Source organism: Chiloscyllium plagiosum, unplaced genomic scaffold, assembly GCF_037043375.1.
Source record: "Chiloscyllium plagiosum isolate Xiang-an unplaced genomic scaffold, Cpla_swu_hap1 HiC_scaffold_10, whole genome shotgun sequence".
NCBI lineage: Eukaryota > Metazoa > Chordata > Chondrichthyes > Orectolobiformes > Hemiscylliidae > Chiloscyllium > Chiloscyllium plagiosum.
In genome coordinates, this window is record NW_028270148.1 from 48,375,867 (window position 1) to 48,400,939 (window position 25,073).

Below are 25,073 nucleotides of genomic sequence, written 5' to 3' on the forward strand. Positions count from 1 at the left end.
TCTCCTCAAGTGAGGAAAACACAAACATCATTTCTATATCATATTGTTGCATAATGTTTGCTGTATCTGGCAAGACCTCTTTAGCAGGTAAATCTAAACTCGTACTTCTGAATTAGGAATCAATGTTGTAAAATAGTAACACTGCTATAGGCTCCCATTTAGAAGGTAAATCTTACATTATCTGTTTGCATTTACTCCATTTTATTCCCAGGAAAATGTACATTCTGTTTCTCCAGACTTTGTAACATTCTGATTATAATAGTAGTGCTTCCTATATCTTCACTTGAAATAAAAGGGAAGCCCACCACCAAATAATTGTTTAATCAATGACTCATCCATGTGTAGATTGAGGACAGTACATCACATTGTATCTGGAGTTTTAAGGTTAGATAAAGCGGGCCATATAACCTATAACGAAACTTTCATTCTGGATGCTGTGGAGACAGCTCACCAACACTCATAAGTTGTACAGTCCAGCTGACATGAGCTTGAGTGGTGTCAGATTAATGTGGAGAAATGGATAAGAAATTGTGTTTAAATAAATCCATGGAACTGAATTTTAAAGTCAAGGAAACCCTTCGAGGATCCCTTGCAACTTTGACTGTAATAGTCAGTGTTATTTCACTTCAATTATTTTAAATAGCAAAAGCAGTAACACTGTTTTTCCTTTCTTCACAATGGGTAACCTCAGAGATTCTTCATATCCTATTAGTTGCAGTAGTCATGTTCTACTGCTGAGGTCAGTATTCTTTGACATGGCTGAAGCTCCATCAATCCCGCCTAGTTATTTTGACAGTTTGTTTTTTGTGTTATTTCTACTGCGCCCTGCCTAGCTCTGTCTTGTCAGTATGATTACATTTGGCAGATGGCACTTTTTAGGCCAATAAATTATCATTGTCTTGCACTTTGATACAGTCTGTGGTGCAGGTTATAATTTAACAGAACATGTTCAGAAATCATTTTTAGTTATGATCCAGACAAGATTATGTAGTAGCTATTTATTATTGCCATAGTCTTCATTTCTTAATACAAAAATTATCTCCAACGTTAAAATCCCCATTTTCTTTTTAACATGTTCATGGGATGTTGATGTCAGTGGCTTGGAATTCACTGTCCATTCCTAATTGCCCAGTTGGCAGTTATCAGTCAACCACATTGTTAGGGATGTGGAATCACATGTCAGCCAAACCAGGTGAAAATGGCAGATTTTCCTTTCTTCAAGGGCAGTGAACCAGACCGGTTTTTATGACAATCGACAGTGGTTACACAGTCACCTTTCAACTAGCCTTTTTATTCCAGTTTTATTTTTATCGATTAAACATTTCACCACCTGTTCCATGGTGGGATTCAAATGTTTGTCCCTAAAACATTAGCCAGTCCCATGATTTATAGCACAAATAATGAAAACAGTTAAAGTGAAAAAAACAAAGGTTTTCTTTATATTTAACTGTATAGACTAGGGGTTCTTGGTACTTGAACTGATATGAAATTATGGGGGAGAAATTTGTTTAACAGAGTGCTATTTCACTTGATATCTCTGAATAATGTTGGTTGGGCGGCCTAGGGCTGTTTCCCATGGAGAGTTCATGTAAGTGAGCATAGTGCTGTTAAAGCAGCTTGGCACAAAGACATTTCTCTCCTGTGTGGGCTTCAGTGGTCTCAGACAGATCCTAATACCCCCTCCTTTTTTTGAGTTGCCCAACGTAATCTTAAAGCTTGAATATTTAATCACATTTTCCATAAAGGTTACAATAGTCTGCCTCATCCATTCCCCATGGCACATCATTGGACGCTGCCACAAGTCTCACTGTAATAAAATCATATCCCCAAATCATATCCCCTGTCTTTTGCTTCACTCACTTCGTGACCATCTCAAATTGTAACTCTTCATTGCTGACTTGACAACCTGAGGAAATAGTCTTCTCCTACTCTGTCCAAACTATTCATAATGTCAAAAACTGCTATTAAATTTTCTCTTAGTCTGGATTCCAGAGTCACAAAGTATCCTGGAAGAAGCTAAAACACAGATACCAAGCTATGTCAATTCAGGATCTAGAAAATTTCATTCTGATGCCTTTAAGTGGTCAGACTTGTCCAGGAGATCTCATGAAACCTGACCTGTATTGCAACTTAACTACGACTTGGATAAGTTGATTGCCAACTCATCCAGAAATAGATACATCTTTAATTGAAAACTTCCAAAATCGGGGCAGAGGAGGGAGCGGAGATTTCAGATTGAGAGGATCATTTAATCAGATGGGATGATGCTGAGTGGGAGGTACTCCCCTTCCCAACTTCGAGCTTCTGTATCAATTAAATATTGAATGGGAAGGTTCATGGCCTGCCTTACTGCCCCACCACTAATTAAAACACTTATGTGGACAAAACTCCCCATTTAACAGCCTAATTTCACTGTCACTGGCAGTCAACCAGCAGCGGGCAAATGAATCACCATGCAGTGAGCTGAGAAAGCAAAGCATGTCCTGTCTGTTTGTGGATTTCAAGGGAATCACTCAGTGTCGGACTGTGGAAGCTGGCATTTGGAAAGGAAGAGATGCTGAGAAACACCTTCATATTCTTGCAACCGATCTCCCAGACACCTCTGATGCAGACCCCAACCCATGCTGAATCTTAGGCCCCTTGTAGATCCTGGTTCTTTGGTCAGAGCATTGCTGGTACCTGGCCCTGCTTCTTCTATCATTGCGTGATTGGCTGGCAGTTCTCAGGGATGAGATTTCCACCGCCAGGTTCCTTGATCCCAAGGCAGGCCTGCCATTGATCACTTTGTGCCTGAGTGACAGTGCACCTGACAAACTTCTCCGAAGGAAGTGAGATGGGGTTCTTGCCAACTCTGTGTGAGACCTCATCACCAGGAATAAATACCATCCAGGTTAAGCAATCACAGTGTGCAAACATTTGGTCCCCACTGCTTCTGCTGCTAACAGCATCAGCAAATATTGAGCTACTTGCTTATTGAAATGTTTGTTGTGTATGTAGCCAGTGCTAAGTGTGCTGCTGTGTGGTTCGCTACCTGAGGGATAATGGGAAGATAGCACCAAGTAAAGATGGGCAGTGTTTGCTGACAATCACAACTCCCAGTAACAATACATGGTCCATTATGCCATCACATAAGATTTGCATGTGACATCATGTGTAAATACAACACTGCGCATGCACAGGGAAGACTTTTGAAATGAGATTTAGTCCTGGGGAGAGAGGTGGTGGGGAATTATCACCCAGAGGGTGGAGAGCACAGGAGTGGGGTGGGAGGTGGGAAAAGGAGAGCCCAGAAGCTGTCCTGCCACCACCTCACACCCAGATCCTGACCATCTCTCCCTGGTCCTATCCACTCCTTGTCCTGATTTTCCCTTCCTCACCCCTCCCTGGGTTCCAGGCCACTTCCCCCGAAACGTTTGAATGCGCACATGCAATTGAAAGCAGTGCATAGCACACATGTGCTGGTGTCAACAAATGCAGCCTTCAAGATGAGGTGTACTACTTAAAGCCAACTTGCACTTCCAAACAGGAAAGACATTGTGTTTGGAGCATATTATGGTAGAGAGCATGCTCCAAGTTTTTCCAGTGCTGAACTGCAGGCCTTGACCAATAACGAGCTGAGAATATGAAATGTGCAGGAGGCTGCAAGGCCCTGAGGACAAACTTGCTGTGGACAAGAGGCACAAATAACTGTGGGTTTCAGTGTCAGACATGTAGCTGGATTCAATACTGCAACCTCAATGACCTTACAAGCCTGGTCAAGGTCAGTAACTGCAATGTTAAATGCCATAACCCATCAGCTGCCCCAATAATCTCACATGCTACCCAATGCACCACATCCCAATCAATCAATGTGTTGCTCATACCTAACTACGCACTGAGTTATTCCACCATGACAGTCACATCACCCAAACAATTGAGCACTCATTGACACTCTCTTGCTGGACAACTTGGCACATAGCAGGAAGAATTGGAGTTAATTGGCAGCGATCAAGCATATCTACATTTTGTCATCATTGGAGTATCCATAGCTGAACAAACATGCCACTGGGGTAGAATCACACTTTAGCACTGACAGGGGCAAAGACTCATAGATAACAGGGGATGTGCAAGGCTGATTAGCTTATTTTTGTATAAATCATTAATTGGAATGCTTCTTTTGTGTTGGCCTTTATTTCAGGATTGTATTGAAGAGAGTACGACAAAGGTTGGGAATGGAGGGAAGATGGAGGTTAGACTATTTTAGAATAGAGAATTGAGATTGTATTCAATGGTGCTGTATTCGGATGAGTGATTATAAACCAGGAAGGAACTGTTTTGTTGCCTCCTCCATTCCTCTTCTTGCTCCTTCTCCTCAGTTTAGCATCATATTGCTGGTGGCAAGGTCTGTGCCCTCATGATAGCAAGGTTGTTCAGCCTGTGGCAGGCCTTTACAAATCAAGACAATACTTTGGCACATACTGCAGGACTTCTTCAGAGTAGTTCAGGCAATGGCATGTTGCCTCAGTGCCTTAATGGTTTGTGTAATGACACGTGGCAGCATACTGTAAGCACTAGCCTCATTGTCAATGGGTTTCATACTGGAGTCATGAGTCAGGTACTAAGTGGACAAGCTTGGCCACCCAGTGGCCACCTTCTGCTTTGCTGTGATGGTTTAAAATGCTGATGGTTCAAATATCTCTCATAGAATGGAGATTGCTGCCACGATACCAGACAGTGATTTTCATAATACGTTTTACATGGTCGCATATTACTTGGAAGGAGTGCAGTCAGTTCCTGTCATCGGCAATCAGTAGCTAATAAGTATGATTGTTCAACTAGGAAATTCCATGTCATTTGTCATTGGTTCTGTGGGTCCTCGCATGGTTGAAGAATCCCGATCCTCGATCTGCATCTCTGACCACATATTTGGCAGGTATTTCTGCGAGTTAGAATCGGTCATACATCTTAAGTGTTAACATGCAGCTCCTGCAAAGTGAAGTGTGTACAATCAACGCAGACTGCATCATGGAGGGCCATGGTGAAGCTAAATGTCCCTCTGCTGTTGTCGAGAAGGAGCCTAACGTGTAACAGCTTATGACCATGGTCACCTTCACATCCACTGATGCGGTGTCGTCCTGGCTCTGTCCTGAAGCTATGACCGAGGTTGTAAGAGGTAACCTACTTCAGTGTGCACTTGGTTGGTGAAGTAGAGGCAGTGATATGCCGTTCTTCGCTGAAGTTGAGAGAGGGAGAATTCTGTTCTGAACACCCTATGTGGATATGGCCTGCTCAGAGCCCTTCTGTCCCAACTCTATTTGTTACATTTGTTCATTTTTCTTGTCATGGTGCAGGCCAAGGGGGACATAATCTATCCCACTCTCCATCGAATTGCTATAATCTTCAGCTCCAAAACCCTCTGAGACATCAGCAGTCATTTGCCGTTGACTTCTTTAATATCTCTAATTTTGACTACTCCACCGTGGGTGGTCATGCTTTCAGCTGTTTGGGCCGTATTTCTGTAATTTCTCTCGGCTTCTCTACTTTGTTTTTCTCCTTCAGCATGCTCCAAAAAACCAACCACTTCAGCCAAGTTTGGTTATCTGCCCTTATACCTTCTTATGTGGCTCGATGTCGTATTTTGATTTATGATGCACCTGTGAAGTGCCTTGGGACATTTTGCCCCATTAAAGACACAATATAAATGCAACTTGTCATTGTTATTGTTGAACAACTGGAAGCCACAAATTATACTGCCGAATACACCCTGTGCTGACCACAATGACAAAGGAGCTCTGAGTGCACATTCTTCATTAGAAATTTAAATTTTCATATCAGTGGCACACTTGCAGGTATGTCTGTTTTCTCCCAACATTAAAACTATGAAGCAAAAACCAGTGATGTTATGAACTCTGTGTGTGTAGCTGGTGTGAAATTCAAACAGCAGTGTGCAGTGACCGCTTGGGCATGGCTTCACATCCTTTGCTTCAACATGCTTCAGAGTCAGGTTTTAATCTGTTTCATGAGCTATGTTGCCATTCTTGTGCTGATGTGTATTCTTATAAAATATGACCGTTGAACATTAAATCTTTGAAATTCTGTTAACTCTTGTTGATAGCTTTTAAAGTTACTAGTGGTTTGAATCATGAAGCAATGATTCTATATTGTAGAATCTTTCTGAAATGAGCAGCAAGGTTAATGTATTTAATGTGCAATATTTGCATACTTATATTAAACAGCCAAATTGTTTGGACTAATAATGGTTTTGACTTGCATATGTTTTCAGAAGAGATGCACCCTATAATGGAGACAGCAAGGAACAAGCTAATTTGAGTCTTAGAAAGACATTTACCAACTGGCAGTCAACTTTAGTAACTTTTGATTCCATACAAGGGAAGTAAATAAAATCAAACAGCTGACTCTAAATGATAATCCCTCTCAAGAAATGTAATTGACTGTTAGTTTTGAAGTTCGTCACCAGAATCCCTGTAATCTATATTCTTTTTACATCATTGGAAATCACATTTTTACTGATTTATTGTAAATACAGAAATTAAAAGCAAACAGAATTCAACCCCCTTCCTTTCCTCAATGGTTCAATGAAGACATGTACAATCTATTGTGTTTCCTCAGAAGCTGTTACATTGCACACATGATCCATGCAGTGGGTTCACACAGAGGGTGGTGCGTGTATGGAATGAGCTGCCAGAGGAAGTGGTTGAGGCAGGTACAATTACAACATTTAAACGGTGTCTGGATGTGTACATGAATAGGAAGGGTTTAGAGGGATATGGGCCAAATGCTAGCAATTAGGACTGGATTAATTTAGGATATCTGATCGGCATGGATGCTTTGGACCTAATGATCCTTTTCCGTGCTGGACAGTTCTATGACTCTACGATGTTGGGTTGCCGAGTGCTGATGCTGCATGGCCAGTTGAAAACCAAATCTATGGTACTGTTGAAAAGCAGTGATGTTTAAAGATCCAGTTAAAATGTAACAAAACTGCAGAGTACTTGTTCGTAAGTTAGTGAATGGAAATTTTCCATTGCAGAGAGAGCAAGATAACATTAATTCCCAGATTTTCATGTACAGAAAAAGCACCTGTTTGACACACTGAGGATAAATTGTATTTGGGTGTAAATCAGCACCTTAAGGACAAAATGAACTGAACGAGAACAATCCCTTGTTAAAGTTGCAGTGATAAGATGAAAGTATTCACAACAATGTGTAGCCTATGTACAGCAAACATTGTTAATTTGAATGGAGTGATTAATTCAATTCTGCATCTCAAATTTTTAGAGAATAATTTGCATCTTTAACTTCATGTGAAATGATATTTCTGTTTTTGATTCAAATGCAACTTCTTTCTTTTGATCTGAACATTTAACAATACTGCATTATATGAAGCTATAATAATTACAGAAGAAGGTTAGCATCATAAATGAGTTTTTGTACTAATGGTAAACATCATGAAAAAGGATTAACATTGTTGGAATTTAGTCATACTTGGACTATTGATTTACCGAAATACTTACAAATCTGATTATTACTTAAAAACAGTTTCATAAATTGCTTTAGGTAGCTGCAGTGTGGAATCTTATCCCTGCTTCATTGCAAGTAATCAAGCTCTGTAAGCAATCTAAAATGTACAAGCTAGAGTTTTAAAGTCGCATCAGAAACTTTAACGGTATTTTCTTGTAGAAGTCTTATTCAGTGGGTAGCTGCTTGAATGCTTTGTACTGTTCACTTGCAAATGATGAATTGACAACCTTTCAATAGGTTTAGCAGAGAATCGTAGAATGTAAGTGTTGCTTTTAATTGAGAAAGCATCACATGCAGCAATCGTTATGGTTGTGGGAAATTTGGGTTACTTTAGATCTGCTTGATCTTTCTCCAGAATTCTCTCCTCAATACTGCCTGCAATGTTCTGCCAAACAACTTAATTTTGTGATCTTGTTGATTGGCCCTTCATTGCATGCTGTTATCTGATGCAACTATGCTTTATATTTTACAGATAAATGCCTATTTAAAATTGTAGTCTAAGTTGCAGAAAAAATGGACTTTTAATCAGGACGTTAGTATGACTTCTAATTTGCTGTTAAACCTGCAATGTGGTTTCACTACATTTACCTCAAATTGTGGTTCCTTAAAATTATTTGAGAATATCTATACAGTATCTTGTCTATATTTGCAGAGTCGTCACTTACAATTGTGGTTGAATTCCCAAAAATGGTGATTTTAAGTGAAACAACTTTAAATGAAGCATGGTTTCCAATAGGATTCAGTGTAAAAGCCAGGGTTGGGTTCCTGTAGAAATTTCTTACCTAGAAAAATATCTATATCAGGCATTAGCATCACTGTGCATTTGTGGTTGAGACAACTTGCAAAATAAATTAAGCCACTTACGATCAAATGAATGCCATTCTGATTTAAGAGAAAACACTATCATCAAATTTGGTGGGTTTTAAAATAGGCATTTCTTGTAACCTTGTAACCTTTCTACCAATATAACATTACTGAAACACAATGTGGATGGTATTTACTTAATCACAAATTGGAAATCATAGCCCAACAAATTCTATGATACCAACAAATTAGATTTCTGTTTCAACTGTGAAAATGAGAAGGAAGAGCTAAATGTGAAGTAAGTTGTAGTTTTTGAATGATTGGTGGCATTTTGCCTTTTGGCTCATTCCTGAGAGTTCCCTTTTTTACTCCACTTCGTACCTGATTGTTAGGAGAAACTAAGGAGTAGGAAATGGAGGAACCTGTGAGTTTTTCCAGCAGCAGTTTTCATAGTGCCGAACCCCCAGGGTTAGGCCCTGATATGAAAGTCATGACAGCAGGGATGGGGTGGGGAAACAAGTGCCTGCACCACCTATAGTCACCAACACTCACCCCTTGCCTCACCCACCTTCATTTCTCCTCTCTATTGGTGACTCATAAGTTCTGTCCTTTCTTGTTCTCTGTTCCATCATTGAGAGTGGTCAGAATTGCCTCCTCCTCTTGATTCCAATTCATACTCCTCCCAGAATCAGAGTAAATAAACTGTGCCAGGAGTGGCCTATGTACACCAGTACTTTGTCATCTGCTTGCCCACCATCAGAACAGGGATAGAGTGTATCTGTGATACGGATATTATGCTGATTTGTGATTGATAATGTGCGGAATCAACACACAATTCCAAAGTCAATGTATAATTTAAATGCCAAATGCATATATGAATATAATGTCTAAGATAAAATGAAAATTGCAATGAAACCATGAAAAAAGGCCTGAAAGAAATAGTCAATCTTAAAACAAAATGATGTTACACAAGGCAAATTAAATGAGGACTTACTTTACTATATTGTGCAATAAAATAACTCAGAGTATTGCCCATAATCAGTGAAGATTCATGCTCATCTTTTTGAAGGTTGATCGATATCAATGTCTTTCGACATTAGATTGTGGATCTAGGAACTCTTGCAACTGTGACAAAATTGGTCAGCGTTTTAATCTTGGGAAAGGAAACCAGATGTTCTGTTGGCTGAAGTGATTCTCTTGAAGTCATACAGTCATAAAGCACAGAAACAGACCCTTCGGCCCAACTCATCCATGCTGACCAGGTTTCCTAAACTGAACTCATTTGCCTGCACTTGGCCCTCATCTCTCTAAACCTTTCTCTACCTGCACCTTTTCAAGTGCCTTTTAAATGTTGTAATTGTACTCATCTCCAACCCTTCCTCTAGCAGCTCGTTCCATATGTGCACCATCCTCTCTGTGAAAACGTTGCCCCTAAGATCCCTTTTAAATCTTTTCCTTTTCACTTTAAATCTATGTTTTCTAGTTTTACCCTTACCTAAGCCCCTCATGATATTATAATGCTCTTTAAGGCCAACCTTCAACCTCTGACATTCTAGGGAGAAAAGTCTCAGCCTATCCAGCTTTTCCTTCTAACTAAAACCCTCCAGTCCCAGTAACATTCTTGTAAATCTTTTTTTGCACCCTTTCCAGTTCAATAACATTCTTCCTATAGCAGGGTGATCAGAAATGCAGAACTCCAAATGTGGTGCACACAGTGTATTGTACAAGTGTAATTTAATGCTCTGACTGGTCAAGGCAAGTGTGCCAAATGTCTTCTTCATCACCCTGTCTACCTACGACACAACTTTCAAGGAACTACAAACCTGCACCCCTAGGTCTCCCTGTTCGACAACACTACCCAAGACCTTACCATTAATTGTCCCTGCCCTTGTTCATTTTATCAAAATGCAATACCTCACATTTATCCAAATTAAACCCCAACCCATTGGACCAATTGATCAAGATCTCTTTGTAATCGTAAATAAACTTCTTCACTGTTGACTATACCACCAATTTTGGTGTTACCCGCAAATGAGCTGACCATTCCTCCCATATCCTCATCCAAATTGTTTACATCAATGATGAACGACAGTGAACCCAGCAACAATCCTACTGGCACACTGCTGATCATAGGCTTCTAATCTGAACAACAACCCTCCACCACCTCCCTCTGTCTCCTACTGTTAAGCCAATTTTGTATCCAATTGTCAAGTTCTCCCTGGATCCCATGTGATCTAACTTTACTAACCAGTCTACCAGGCAGGAATCTTGTCGAAGGCCTTGCTAAAGTCCGTTTAGAAAATGTCTAACGCTCTACTTTCATCTATCTTCTTGATCACCACTTCAAAAAACCCAATCAAGTTTGTGAGACATGATTTCCCACACACAAAGCCATGCTGACTATCCCTAATCAGTCCTTGACTTTCAAAATGCATGCAAATCATAACTCTCAGACAACTTACCCATCACTGACTCAACTCATCTTTATCCATATTTTACACAGACTCAGATCCTTTTTTATAATTCAAGTCTCCCTCTCTGGAAGCATAATCCATTCTCTTGGAGTTCTGATCTAGAAAAGCATAGTTTGTTATGCAAATAATTTTATAATGTGGAGGTGCCAGTGTTGGATTGGGATGGACAAAGTTAAAAATCACACGGCACCAGATTATAATACAACGGGTTTATTTGGAAGTCCAAGCTTTCGGAGCGCTGCTCCTTCTTCAGGTAGCTAGTGGAGCAGGATTACAGGACACAGAATTTATAGCAAAAGATCATAGTGTCATACAACAGATGCGACACATGTGATTTACACATGAAAGAAGTGAAATTATCATGGTATTCGAACAGATGAAAGACTCAACAGACAATCAAGGTATTTTTCAGTGTATAATTTCAGTTACATCACACTGTAAATTTTTGCTATAAATTCTGTGCCTTAGAATTGTGTCCTCCACAACCACCTGATGAAGGAGCGGCGCTCCGAAAGCTAGTGCTTCCAATTAAACCTGTTGGACTATAACCTGGTGTTGTGTGATTTTTAACTTTGTACACCCCAGTCCAACACCGGCATCTCCAAATCATGACTGTTGGAACATAACCTGGTGTTATGTGAAAAATAATTTTATGTTTAATCAAGTAGTGCCTCATTTGAGATAACTAATTGTTAAAAGTATTTATATTTTATGATACATTTTGCAGTTGCTGCATTCAATTACCAAAGTAGAGTTAAATGATAAACTAAGAAATAATGAAACATCGCATTTTAATTTAAGACAAAATTTAGGATGGCATGACATAATTTTCCTTTTGACCTGTGACCCATCCGGTTAAATATTACTGACAAGTGAAGGAATTTCTGGCTCCTGCTATACTAAAAGTGCATTGTGCACTCTTTAAATCTGTTTCACCTCTCCTTGGCCCAGCCCAGATCTCTACTGACATTGCAAATATTGGCTGCAGTTCGGGAGGCTATTGACTTTTGACCCAAAGCTTATAGGAAGTGCCAAACTAGTTATAGCATCTAGTGCCAAAGAGTGAGGGCATTACTACACACTTGAGGTCACTTCCATAAACCATGGGGAGTAATTTAGCAACTGTAGCCAAGAATTTGCAGCCAGTATAATCTTATTGTGCCCAAGAGATAAATTTATTTTCTAAATGGGAAACTTTTTTAATTGCTGTAGGCAGGCCTCAGGCACTCGTTGCAGTATCAGCAGGCAATAGTCACTATTTTTCATGTCAAGTGGTAGATATTAGTCTGGATTATTTTGCATGTCTAGTCTTGGTGTTGTGGATCTAGTGTAAACTGAATAGAGTTCAAGGGATGGCGGAACTTGTCCTCCATCTCTTCTATTCACTGAAAAGCAAGCTGCTGGTTGTACCACCACAGGTAACTCATTTCACTACGAGGAGCAAATGTTGGGCCACCTGCCTGCCAGAAACAACCCTCAGGTGAATTCCTGGATGAGGCTGGAATGAGCTGTGCTGGGGGAGGCGAGACATAGAAAGATGAGAACTAAGTGTCAGGTACTTAACTTTGGCTGGTGGCCATGGGGGATGCTAAAGAATCCTGGGATTCCAAGACATTGGACTCATGAGGTAACGAGTTTGTCAAAGAGCTGCCTTAATAACTAGGAGAAAGTGAGGACTGCAGATGCTGGAGATCAGAGTCAAAAAGTGTGGTGCTGGAAAAGCACAGCCAGTCAGGCAGCATTCTTGGTGCAGGAGAGCTGACATTTTGACCTTATTCCTGATGAAGAGCTTATGCTTGAAACATTGACTCTCCTGCTCCTCGGGTGCTGCCTGACTGACTGTGCTTTCCAGCACCACACATTTTGACTCTGCCTTAATAACTACCACCATTAAATGAGCACCCTGAAGAGACCCAAATGCCTGAACAAGGTGGAATTAAATAAAATCAGCTTTACCAGACTCCTGTGCCCAGATCATTGGGTTCAAGTACCATCATGGTTCAATGAAAATGGTGCTGAAATACATGACTTCCCAGAATAAATCCAGAAGGCAAAGGACATGTGGTGGATAGTGAACTCCCAAAGATCCAACAATATGCTATTATTATTGTGACATGCAAAGGTTCTTTGAAGCCACCGGGGCCATCTGTAGATCAAAGTCAAATGGACAAATTTATCTGCTCACAGGTTGGTGTTTCTCATTTTAAAGATGATAGTGTTATTTGTCACTGTTGGAATGTACATTTTCATCAACTCTTGAACTGTGAATCTACAGTGTCACAGATACTCTTCTAGGCTAGCCCCTGTGGTAGAGTCCATTAATAAATCATCATTGATTGGAGAGCTGTAACATTGCCATCAAATAGATGAGAAACAGCAAAGGCTGAAAAGTAGCATAGCTGAGGTCTTCAGCTCTTTTGACTTACGTTTACATCAATGTATTCATCAATGGATTTAGAGGAAAATGAACTTGGCTCACCTAACCAAACTTCAGGAATATGGTTATAGTGATTATCTTCACATAAGGAAATAAGTGATAACATGGAGCCTCCTGAGGTAGCCTTCCTGCTTGACCATTGCAAGTAAAATCCTGACACACATTCTCCTGAATCAACTAACTGCTGTGGCTGAACAAATCCTCCCAGTAATCAGTGGTGCTTTATCTAAAGAATCTTTAGGCATAGATACATCTAGCAATAAAGACCCAAGAGAAATATCTGGAACAGCACCAAGAACTGTTTAATAAAAAACAAAGCACTGATAATGTTGGAACTCTGAAATAAAACAGGAAGTGTTGGAAAAACTCAGGTCAGCAGGACTTGCAGCATCAGAAAAGTGAAAAACTAAGGTTAATGTTTTGAGTCCAGTGACCGTTCTTTAGAAGGGTCTTCATTCACTGCATTCAATGTTGACTCTGTTTTTCCCTCCACAGATGCTGCCAGAATTATTAAGCTTCTCCAGCACTTTCTGTTTTTGACTAAGAACTCTTAATGGCATTCGTCGGCCTGAGCGAAGCATTTGAACCAATAAATTGTGAGTCTTTGTGAGTGGTGTTCCAAAGATTTATATGTCCAAAAACATCACAAACCTACAATTATTTCATGATAATATATAGGATATTGGAAACAAATATCTTCAAATCTGACTGCGACCAATGGCCATGCAATTGCCCTCATAATATTAACAATCTGCTTGAAAGTGACTATTCACTTCATCAAAGATCAACTACCCTCTGCTATCAGTGTTAAATACCCACTTAGAGTGAAAACTCTTTAATCACAGTTATTTCTGTGCCAAACCTAAACTGACCATTATAGACATACAGATCTACAGTGTGGTATGGCTGTAATGTTCACAAGAATGTTCCCAGGAATGATTTGGAGGTGCCGGTGTTGAACTGGAGTGTACAAAGTTAAAAATCACACAACACCAGGTTATAGTCCAGCAGGTTTATTAACCCTATCGCAAGTGCTTCCAGTTAAACCTGTTGGACTATAACCTGGTGTTGTGTGATTTTTAACTTTGTAGATCCCAGGAATGAAAAGCTTAACATATGAGGAACGTTTGAGGACTCTGGGACTATACCCAATGGAAGTTAGAAGGATGAGGGAAGCTCTGATTGAAACTTACAGAATACTGAATGGCCTGGACAGGGTGGCATTGGAAACATGTTTCCATTGGCAGGTGAGATGAGGAACTGAGGGCACAGCCATAGAGTAAAGGGAAAATGGAGAATCTCCCTTTAGAATGAAAATAATGATAAATGGCTGAAGCCAGAGAGTGGTGAATCTGTGGAATTCATTGCCACAGAAGACTGTGGAGGCCAGGTCAATGAGTATGTTTAAAACAGAGATAAGTAAGTTCTGATTGCCCAGGGGATCAAAGGTTACGGGGAGATAGCAGGAAAATGGGGTTGAGAAACCTATCAGCCATGATTGGCGGAGCAGATTCGATGGGCAGAATGGCCTAATTTCTGCTCCTCTGTCTTATGGTCTTATGTTGATGCCCACTGTGCACCAGATTTGCAAGCCAATTCAATTTTTTTCAGTTCTGTACACAAGAAACTCAGCCTGAATGTCATCAAAACTAAAACTCGGATATTAATCCACATCTGGTCAGAAAAACATTCCACCTCCCATATATGTTGAAGAAGACACTGTGGAATATGCTGAGCATAGAGTCGTAGAGTTATACAGCATGGAAACAGACCCTTTGGTCCAACTCATCCATGCTGATCGAATGCCCAAAAACTATCTAATCCTATTTGCCAGCATTTGGCCGATATCCCTTTAAACCCTCTAAATCATGTCCCCATCCAGATGCCTTTTAAATGTTGTAATGGTACCTGCCTGTACCACTTCCTCTGGCAGCTTATTCTATACACGTACCACCCTCTGCATGAAAATGTTGCCCCTCAAATCCCTTTTAAATCTTTCCCCTCTCACTTTAACCCTATGCCGTCTAGTTTGGGAAAAAAACCTTGTCTATTTACCCTATCCATGTTCCTCATGGTATTATAAACCTCTATAAGGTTACCCCTCAGCCTCCGATGCTCCAGGGAAAACAGCCTCAGCCTATTCAGCCTCTCACTGTCGCTCAAACCTTCCAATCCCAGCAGCATTCTTATAAGTCTTTTCTGAACCCTTTCAAGTTTAACAATATCTTTCCTAAAGGAGAGAGACCAGAATTGAATACAGTATTCCAGAAGTGGCCTAACCAATATCCTGTACAACCACAACATGACATTCCAACTCCTATACTCAATGCACTGACCAATGAAGGCAAGAATGCCAAACACCTTCTTCACCGCCCCACTTTCAGGAACTGTGCATCTGCACCCCTTGGTCTCTTTGTTTGGCAATACTCTCCAGGGCCCGACCATTGACTTCCTAAGTCCTGCCCTGATTTGTCTTACAAAAATGCAGCACTTCACATTTATCTAAATTAAACTCCATCTACCACTCCTCCGTCCATCACCCATCTGATCAGAGTACAAGGTCCCGTTGTACTCTGAGATAATCTTCTTCAATCTCCATTGTACTACCAATTTTGGTATCATCTGCATGTTTACTAGCCAGGCCTCCTATATTCACATCCAAATCATTTATATAAATGACAAGAAGCAGTGGACCCAGCAATGATCCTTGCAACACACCACTGGTCATAGACCTCCAGTCTAAAAGAAACCTTACAACACTATCGTCTGTCTCTTACCTTCAAGTCAATTTTGTATTCAATTGGCTAGCTCCCCCTGGATTCTATTTGATCAAATCTTATGGAACCTTGTTGAATGCCTTGCTGAAGTCCACTTAGATAACATCTACCATTCTGCCCTAATCAACCCTCTTCAAAAAACTCTATCTAGTTAATGAGACATGACTTGCCATGCACAAAGCCACATTGACGGTCCCTAATCAGTCCTTATCTTTCCAACAACGTTGTCCAACAGTGCAAAGTCAAACCTTTCAGAGTTTTCATTGGGAAGGCTGGCCATCACAGTCCTGCCTAGTGAGAAGAGGCAGGAACAGACATGGAGCTGAGACAGAAGGCCAGAAACCTTTTGAAAAGTAATTTAGGGCATTTTTAGGAGCTTATGGAAGGTATTGGCAGCATGTGGAGTAAGGTAAGTCAGGGAGAAGATAGAAACAGGTAGCTTCTCTCAGAGGACCCAGGAAGGATTATTATTATGTACTTAGGTCAGTTGGCAGCACCTGGAAGAGATCATTGGAACTCATTTAAACAATGGCACCTGAGGTGTTCCCTTCAGTGGTTCTACTCAGGGGCCATCTCATCTTCGGTCTCTCCTTGGGTTTGCTGGTTGAGTAAGCAACTTCAAGTGCAGCAGAAACTTCTACTGGGCAAGTTGTGTTTCCTGGCAGCCTGGCACTGGAAACGGGGTTGCAGTTATGGAATTCATCCCAGTTCCTTGAATTGGCATGAAAATCTCAGTTGAATTGCAGAGTGATGAAATCTTTACTTTGCTACCCCTGTCTCCAAATATGTTCTGCTCATCAACCAGTGTGGATTTGCCTTTTCACTAATACCCATGCTTGATGTCAATGAAACTAAAATGGTGGTAATTTGTGCTGAATTATGAGCAATTTCTTTCTGTCAACCCGTGGAAACCAGGAAAAGACCCTTTACTGAATATTCATACAACCGGCTAAAAGAGGAGACATTCCTTTCAATCTACAGCTCAAAGACATCAAGTGACCTATTCTTCTCAACATGCCTGCTCATACGCATAAGCCATTTAAAATCTAATCTACAAGTTTCATCACTAATAAGTGATGCTGCTGCTCTGAAAGATAGTGCTTCCAAATAAACCTGTTGGACTATAACCTGGTGTTGTGTGATATTTAACTTTGTACACCCCAGTCCAACACTGGCATCTCCAAATCTTAATAAGTGCTTGTATAACTCACATGATTATAAATGACTGCATGGTACTTAAGGACTGAGGCATTTCATTGAGAGAAAAATGTCAGTGCTATAAATACATGTGATATATTATTAAATGTCTTCACTCGATTTTTAGATGCTCATAATTAAAGCATTGCTGTTGTGTGCTGAAAATTAAAGTCCATGCAATAGATCACCATAACTAATTTCACACATTGTTTAGATTTTCTTGCTTGAAGAAAGTACAGTTGATAAATGGTCAACTGAGAATAGGAGTTGGGAGGTCATGTTGCAGCTGTACAGACATTGGTTAGGCCACTTTTGGAACATTGTGTGCAATTCTGGTCTCCCTACTATCGGAAGGATGTTGTGAAACTTGAAAGATTTCAGAAAAGATTTACAAGGCTGTTGCAAGGGTTGGAGGGTTTGAACTCTAGGGAGATGCTGATTAGGCTGGGGCTGTTTTCCCGGGAGTGTGGAGACTGAGTGGTGACCTCACAGATCATTATAAAATCATGAGGGCCATGGATAGGATAAATAGACAAGGTCTTCTCCATGGGGTGGGGAGTCCAGAACTAGAGGGCACAGTTTAGGGTGAGAGGGGAAAGATTTAAAAAGGGTCACAAAGGGTGGTACATGTATAGAATGAGCTGCCAGAGGAAGTGGTGGAAGCAGGTACAATTACAACATTTAAAAGACAGCTGGATGGCTATTTGAATAGGAAGGGTTTAGAGGGATATAGGCCAAGTGCTGGAAAATGGGACTAGATTAGGTTGGAATATCTGGTTAGCATGGACAGCTTGGACTGATTGGTCTGTTTTCGTACTGTACATCTTTATGACTGTATGATTGTATTATCAATGATTGTCATCTGTTTGCATAGATTTGTAGTGATAGACCATGGAGTCCTTTGAACATGTAATAATGGGTTCTAGACTAAAAGAAAACATGCAGTATGAATAGCAGCCATTTGAAACCAGTTTAAATGTCACTGAGTGCAATAATGCACCTAAAAATTGATTTCTGTTTGATACAAGCTAACTTAAGGAAACGTTCTTTTAAACCACCCTTTCTATTGCTTGACATTACAACAGTAAGAAGATTGTCATATGATACATCCAAAGAAGTTGAAAGGTTAATTGATTTCTTCAAAAAAAATGATTTGACTCAAGTCACATATACTGTTGTGCTTTCCTTTTGCATTCCTTCCTTTCATCATTAAGTCCTGTTTTGTCCTGCTCTATGTTTGCCTTAATTGGCAGCTCATATTCTATCTGCCACTGCATATCCTTTGCCAACTTCCATTTGACTGTATAACTTGTCTTATTTCAAACCACTGATCAATTTTATAAATAGCAAATTGATTCCCTACAGTTTTATAAGAAACCAAGAGATGCATAATATATTTGTTTTTTTTTTACGTACTTCCTCTTTTGACATCAGTGAAACAGAACTTTAAGAAAGCCAAGAAGGAAGTTCATAAAAAAGACAAGCACAATCTTAATAATAGTGTTAACATATATATTTGGTATAAAAATTTAAATTATAAATGTAAACTTCTTTCAATCTGTTTCCTAACAATTGATGTGACTTGTCCACTTTCTGAAAAATCGCTCCTTTCACACTAAATCTTTGTTCTGAGCATTTTATTTCTCCTCACTCCCAAACATGTAATTCTCCTTGTGAATACTGTTTATATGAACTAGTGCCAGAGGCTGTTACAATTGCAGTGTTTGTGTCTGATTCTGAGAGAATTAAGTTCATCAAACACTAGATTCATTTCTCAATATTTGTCATGACACGTTTGGAAGTGTTCTTCGGTAACATGCTGCACAAACATTTCAAATTATGTAAACTGAAAAACAAAGAATAGAGACGTTTTATCATTTTTTTTGACGCTAGAACATTTGAATTATGTCATTTTTCTACCTGTAAACCTGGGTGTGGTACAGACTTTTAACTTTGAGCAAAAGGATCCATGTTATTTTGGAATATACATTTTGTCATTTTAACAAAGCTAGTACTTTATCTTTCTCTCTCTATAGCCACTAAATAGAAATGTTATTGCTTCGTAAATATATTGTGATATTGTTTATTCCACAGCATATGTATTTTCAATCTGAATTATAAATATATTTTGAGACTGAAAGTGCAACATAGGATGAATAAATCATCATAAAGTGCTTCCATAAATCTGGCTGCTCCAAACTGGCAGGATAAAACAGGCCTTTATTGTGGAAAGATAGTGAAGACTTATTGTAATTAACCCATTACTGCTATTGCTTTTAGACATTTCATCATTAGTGTCTGTTTGTGCGTCTTGGTGATATTTAAGCACTACTGTATTGGATTGACAGTAAGTATTTGTAGCTATTGTATTCAGTGCAATTTGCTGTTAACATATTAAGTGGAATGTGTGACATTAAATTAATTCTATAAAACAAACTAAAAATGTAAGACGGTTCACTGTTTTCAATGTAAAAAAAGTTCTCAAAAAAGAAGGTTGCAGAAGTGTTGCCAAACAGATGTGAAGGGATTAAAGGATTAACTCCAGGGTCAAGGCTATTCACTTGCCTAACATATTCATGGCGTTAACGATAGGGCAGTTCACACCTACTGTCACTAGAAGGGAAAAAGGGTTTAGCGCTTTTGTGTCCTGAGGTTTTTCAGTCACAAGTAGTATATATGGACAATTGATGAGACTCTTCTGTATTGAGAAAAGAATAAATCAGTTTGAAATGCTCTACTTAGTAAATGGTTTGATATTCTGAAATTATATACTAATCGGATTAGGAAACATAATAGTAGGATGTTGATTGGGTTTCACTTTATTTCTATAATTTCTGAAGTTCAAGTTAAAATAGCAGAAAATGTGTGCCATCATAGATTTCAGCCTACAATATTAACAGTAAAGAGGAGACACTTAATCCCAGTGGATGGCAGTATGCTGCTTTTGTATGAAATCACTGTAACTAAAACCATAGATTGATTTGGAACATCTTCTCCAATTCATCAGGAGTATTCTGCAATTTTCTTTTCACTATATTAGACGCAATATGGTTTTTGCACACTTGTGATTTTCTGAAGAAGAGCCGTTCATTAATGAATGTGTTTAAAATTAAAAAAAAACTTTTTAGAAGTATTGAAAACTTTAGAATATCTTAGATAATATTTATAAATGCATGGAAGAGAAAATGGCACTTTAAAACTAACTTTGGTACTAAGTGTCACTTTGCAAAAATGAGTAGAAGAGTAAACTAAGAATAGCCTCAAATCTAGAGTCATTTATAGCATCGTTGATGCTTATCCAAACAGGGATATGAGCCAATAGTGCTGCAGATTCACACCTAACATTCTCGCATTGGTGTTATTTGATTTACAGAAATCCATAAGCCCATTTTGATGGATTGATTTTGACAGTTTGGGAACTCATAATTATTAAAATTGAACCGATGGTAAATATTTAGTAGCCAAAATATAGTTTTATTAGAACGTGTCAGTGATAAACTGCCATGGCAGGGTGATGGAGCAGCAGTTGGCTAGTTGGGAATGTAACTTGGTGAAGGCATGAGGATAAACCTATATAAAGTGGATTTTCTCCATCTTGCAGCTATTTGATTTAAACTCCTCACAAGCCGTATAAGCCATTACAACTTTAACAACAGAGCAACAGTATGCACTAACTGCATATTTACAACTTGCTGCAATGTACACTCTGTCTCTTTTAATGCTGTTTATTCTATTAAAAGCAAGGAGCTATTTAATATCCTAACTAACAACCTGGAAATAATTTTTAAGCAAAGTCAATGTTGTTTGCATGTTTTGTGCTAAAGGGAAATGCTTTTAAAAAGAGCAACCTGATGGTAGAAGGGAGAATGAGATGGCAAGCTAATTATTTTTTCAACCAAATAGTGAATATTCAAAGTTCATTTATCCTCCCTGGGGAACCTTGTTGCAGCTACAATTATAGTCAGCATTTTTTTTCACATTGTAAATATGTTAATTATTACATTTACAAAGTAACAGAATTAGTTGTTCATGTGCTGCTTGACAGAGCAGAGAAATAATGGCAATGTTCCTATGAAGACTTTTATACCTTTATCAAATAACTGAAATATCTATTTTTGTAAGCCATATCATCAAATGTAAGATGCAGACCCCTCTACAATTACTGGCTGTGACCAGGAGGACCGTGTTCATCCTGGCTCGTTGGGAGTTCTCCAAGGTAATTGAAATTCTACCTCCATAGAGTTCAGATGAGAAGTGATATGAAGATGTGGGAAAACCTGAGCTGAATTGATTTTTTTTCCCCTTAATGTTTGGACAAAGAAATAACTTAGCTAAGTGTAGCAGAGATGATAAGCGCATTCAGTCATGGTAGATTAAGAGGCCTGCATCAGTTAACACAGACTGTATTTTATTCTCTCTCTATGCGCTGCCATGTTTAGATTGGAGATTAATTGCAATGGAATTACTGTACGTCTGTTTGTTTTTTTAACAATTGCAAATTACATTAAACAGCCGATGTGTTTTCTAATATGATTGTTCTTACTTGATAATTGGGATGGCGCCACATGAGCTTTTGATAAGAAATTCATAAACACTCCTTTATGAAGCCCTCATGACTTCATTTTGTGACTATCAAGGGTGACAAATTATTTGAAGAAAGTAAACCTATACACAAAACACAATGCTCTGTTTCTTTCAGCATTACGACTGTTTGTTTATTTTTCAAATATTTGCCCTCTGTTATCTGGCATATGATGAGGAATATAATGAAATGTTATACAATGGCAATGTTTCCTGTTAATTTCTTTATTTGCTCCTCCTGCAGCCTGATGGCTGTACTTGGGCAGAAAGTATGAAATTGTTATCTGCTCGTGCAATTAGAGATCAGCCTCTTTCATTCCAATCCTGTTTGAAGATTGATTTGATTTTCGTCCAATAACAAAAAAATAACAGAACACAGCTTGGGTTTTGCGCAGATATCTGTAGCTGTGAAGTGTTAATTGCAATTTAGATAAGGATTAGAAGGACCATATCTCAGTAGACCACATTTATTTGCAAGTGCTATACTGTAATGCATCAGGATTCTCAGGTTTTGTGTATGTGTGTGTGTGTGTGCGCGCGCGCGCGTGCTACTGTATGTGGTCCCTTGTGTAGCTGCTTTCAGATAATAGGGGTTAAACAAGCCCTCTCGCCAGCACTACTCCAGTTAAGATATTGGGCAGTGGTACTGCAGGCTCTGTGCAAATTCTTAAATACACAGATTGTTCCAGTCTGCTGATAACTCTTAAGATTGCTGAACTGGTCCGATTTAGAGAAATGTCTCCTTGCATGTCCCTCACCCAACCTCCTCCCAGTCTGCATATTAAATCAGTTGAATGGTGGTGTTGCATTCTCTTAAATTCAGCCAGATTCATATTGAATTTCCAACTGTTTAAATGAGTCTACAATATTTGCTGGCTTAGAGGTACAATTTAGTTTTTATTATGATCACAGAAGAATTTGTTGTGAGGATGTTGCTCCGAGGCCTCTACATGAGGGTTGGTCTAGAAATGCAATTTGCTATCATATAGAATATAATGGTTGGGTTGGTAGCCACTTCCTATTGACTGCCTGGCTGTTGTTTCTCCAGACTTATACACTTACTAGGAAGGTCCTGAGGACTGGTGCTGAGCATAGAGACCATGGAATGCAGGTTCATTGTTCCTTGAAAGTGGAATCCCAGGTAGACAAGATAGTGAAGAAGTCATTTGGCATGCTTGCCTTCACTGGCCACTGATGGGGGTGTGGTTAGTGAGAGGGGGGGGGGGGGCACCTTGGGAGGGGGGGGGTGGAGAGGTGGGGATGCTGCAGCTGTACAGACATTGGTTAGGCCATTATTGGAATACAGTGTGCAATTCTGGTCTCCTTGCTAAAGGAAGGACGTTATAAAACTTGAAAGGGTTCAGAAAAGATTTACAAGGATGTTGCCAGGGTTGGGAGAGTTTGAGCTATAGGGAGAGGTTGAATAGGCTGGGGCTATTTTCCCTGGAACATTGGAGGCTGAGGGGTGACCTTGTAGAGGTTTGTCATAAGGAATATTGATAAGGTAAATAGACAAGGTCTTTCATAGGGATGGGGGAGTTCAAAGTATAGGGCACAGGTTTAAGGTGAGAGGAAAAGATTTAAAACAAACCTAAGGGGCAACTTTTTCATGCATAGGGTGGTGTATGGAATCAGTTGCCAGAGGAAGTGGTGGAGGCTGGTATAATTACAACATTTAAAAGGGATCTGGATGGATCTATGAATAGGAGGATCAGAGGGAAATGGGCCAAGTACTGCCAAATGGGACTTGATTAATTTGTGTTATCTGGTCAGCATGGACAGGTTGGACAGATGGGTCTGTTTCCATGCCATCCTTCCCAGAAAAAGTAATACACTTAGCTGCAACTGATAAAATACTTCAAGTATTATTTTTAGTTTGAATACATTAAAGTTTTCATTAAAGAATTTAAAAAAAATTCATACACAGGTGTGGACATTGCTGGCAAGGCTAGCATTTATTGTCCATCTCCTTAGTTCTCTGGATTATCTGGGGAAAACAAAATCCACCAGTTTGATCCTTCTCTGCCTGATATTCTGTAATTAACTTTGGAATTGCAAATCCTGTAACCTCAGGATTGTTGTTTATGTGAGTATAAGTACTTTGTGCCTGACTTACGCTGGTAAAGCTTGGGTAGGACAAAAATGCAAATATGGGTTTCAAATCAGATTGGGGTTCACTATGAATACATTTATAGTTAATACGAGAAATATCATAGTAGTGGTTTTCATACACTCAGTGCTATCCTTGCTGAACTTTCAAGAATTCAGGATTGTAGGATGTAAACACTGCAGACATTGGTTAGGTATGAATCCACCGCAATCATTCTGGGTGTGGTCTTAAAGATCGTAACTTGAAATCATGACTTTCTGTGTTTGAAGTTTGCATTATGCCATTTAGGCAATGGTTACATGAATATTAAATAAACGCAAGTCGTGAAATAACATGCAAGAACTCTTAATTTGCATATTTAAGTAGGGTTAGTGGTGAGATTAAGCCTTGTGGAAAAGTATTGGTGGGGACATCAGGAAGGGTAAAGACTTGACTGTGCCCTATAAACCATAACTACTACTTTCACTTATAATTTTCAATATATTTCCACCATGTGTCAGAAGTAATGTCTCTTTCAAAAGCTTCAGTTGCTGCAACTGTTACGTCAAGGACACACGAATAAAGTAATCTTCGAAATGTGGCCTGGGAGAGAAGGTGGTGGGGCCCTGCTTGATTCCTAATTAATTGACATTTTTAATTACCCGGATGCTATGCATTATTTGGAGTGCGTATGAAGCGCAGGATTAAATATATTGTAGTGGCTAAAGAGCTATGGCTTATGATTAGCTGATATGAAATGGAAAGCCCCAATTCACTTTGGTAGTTTAAAAAGGCTAAAGTTGATATTATGTATACCAATATGGTACATATACAATGTTGGAACTGGAGCCCTGGAAATACTGTGTTTAGTTTGAAAAGTTATATTTTTATAAAAATGACAAAACTGACTTGCTTATATCAAGTAACTTCCTAGAATCTCTTCCCTTCCATGTGGGACATTAAACAATCCTAGTATTAAACAGATCCAAAGTAAAGAATGCTTTCTTATGTAAATTATTTTTCCACTGTACGAGTACTATCATTGGGTTTAAATGGGGTGAACATTTAGAATCTATTTTCCTGAATGTACTCATCACTTGATTTATTGTTGAAGTTTTAATAGCAATAAAAGCAGACCCTCACAAGCCAAGAAGATCTATTAACATATCAAAATGGTAGGGTGCCTGAGACCT

At 39.2% G+C, this 25,073-nt stretch overlaps 1 protein-coding gene across 10 annotated transcripts in view; it reads left to right on the forward strand.

Moving 5' to 3' along the window:
- The window catches only part of esrrga (estrogen-related receptor gamma a), a 238,567-nt gene that overhangs the window by 111,969 nt on the left and 101,525 nt on the right, over nt 1–25,073 (forward strand). For 2 of the 10 annotated variants that reach the window (XM_087991322.1, XM_087991321.1), the window contains one exon: nt 6,610–6,699. The exons of the other annotated variants lie outside the window; for them this stretch is intronic. In XM_087991322.1, coding sequence (XP_087847448.1) covers nt 6,610–6,699 — 90 coding nt within the window. The remainder of the gene's footprint in view (nt 1–6,609; nt 6,700–25,073) is intronic. 10 annotated transcript variants of the gene reach the window in all.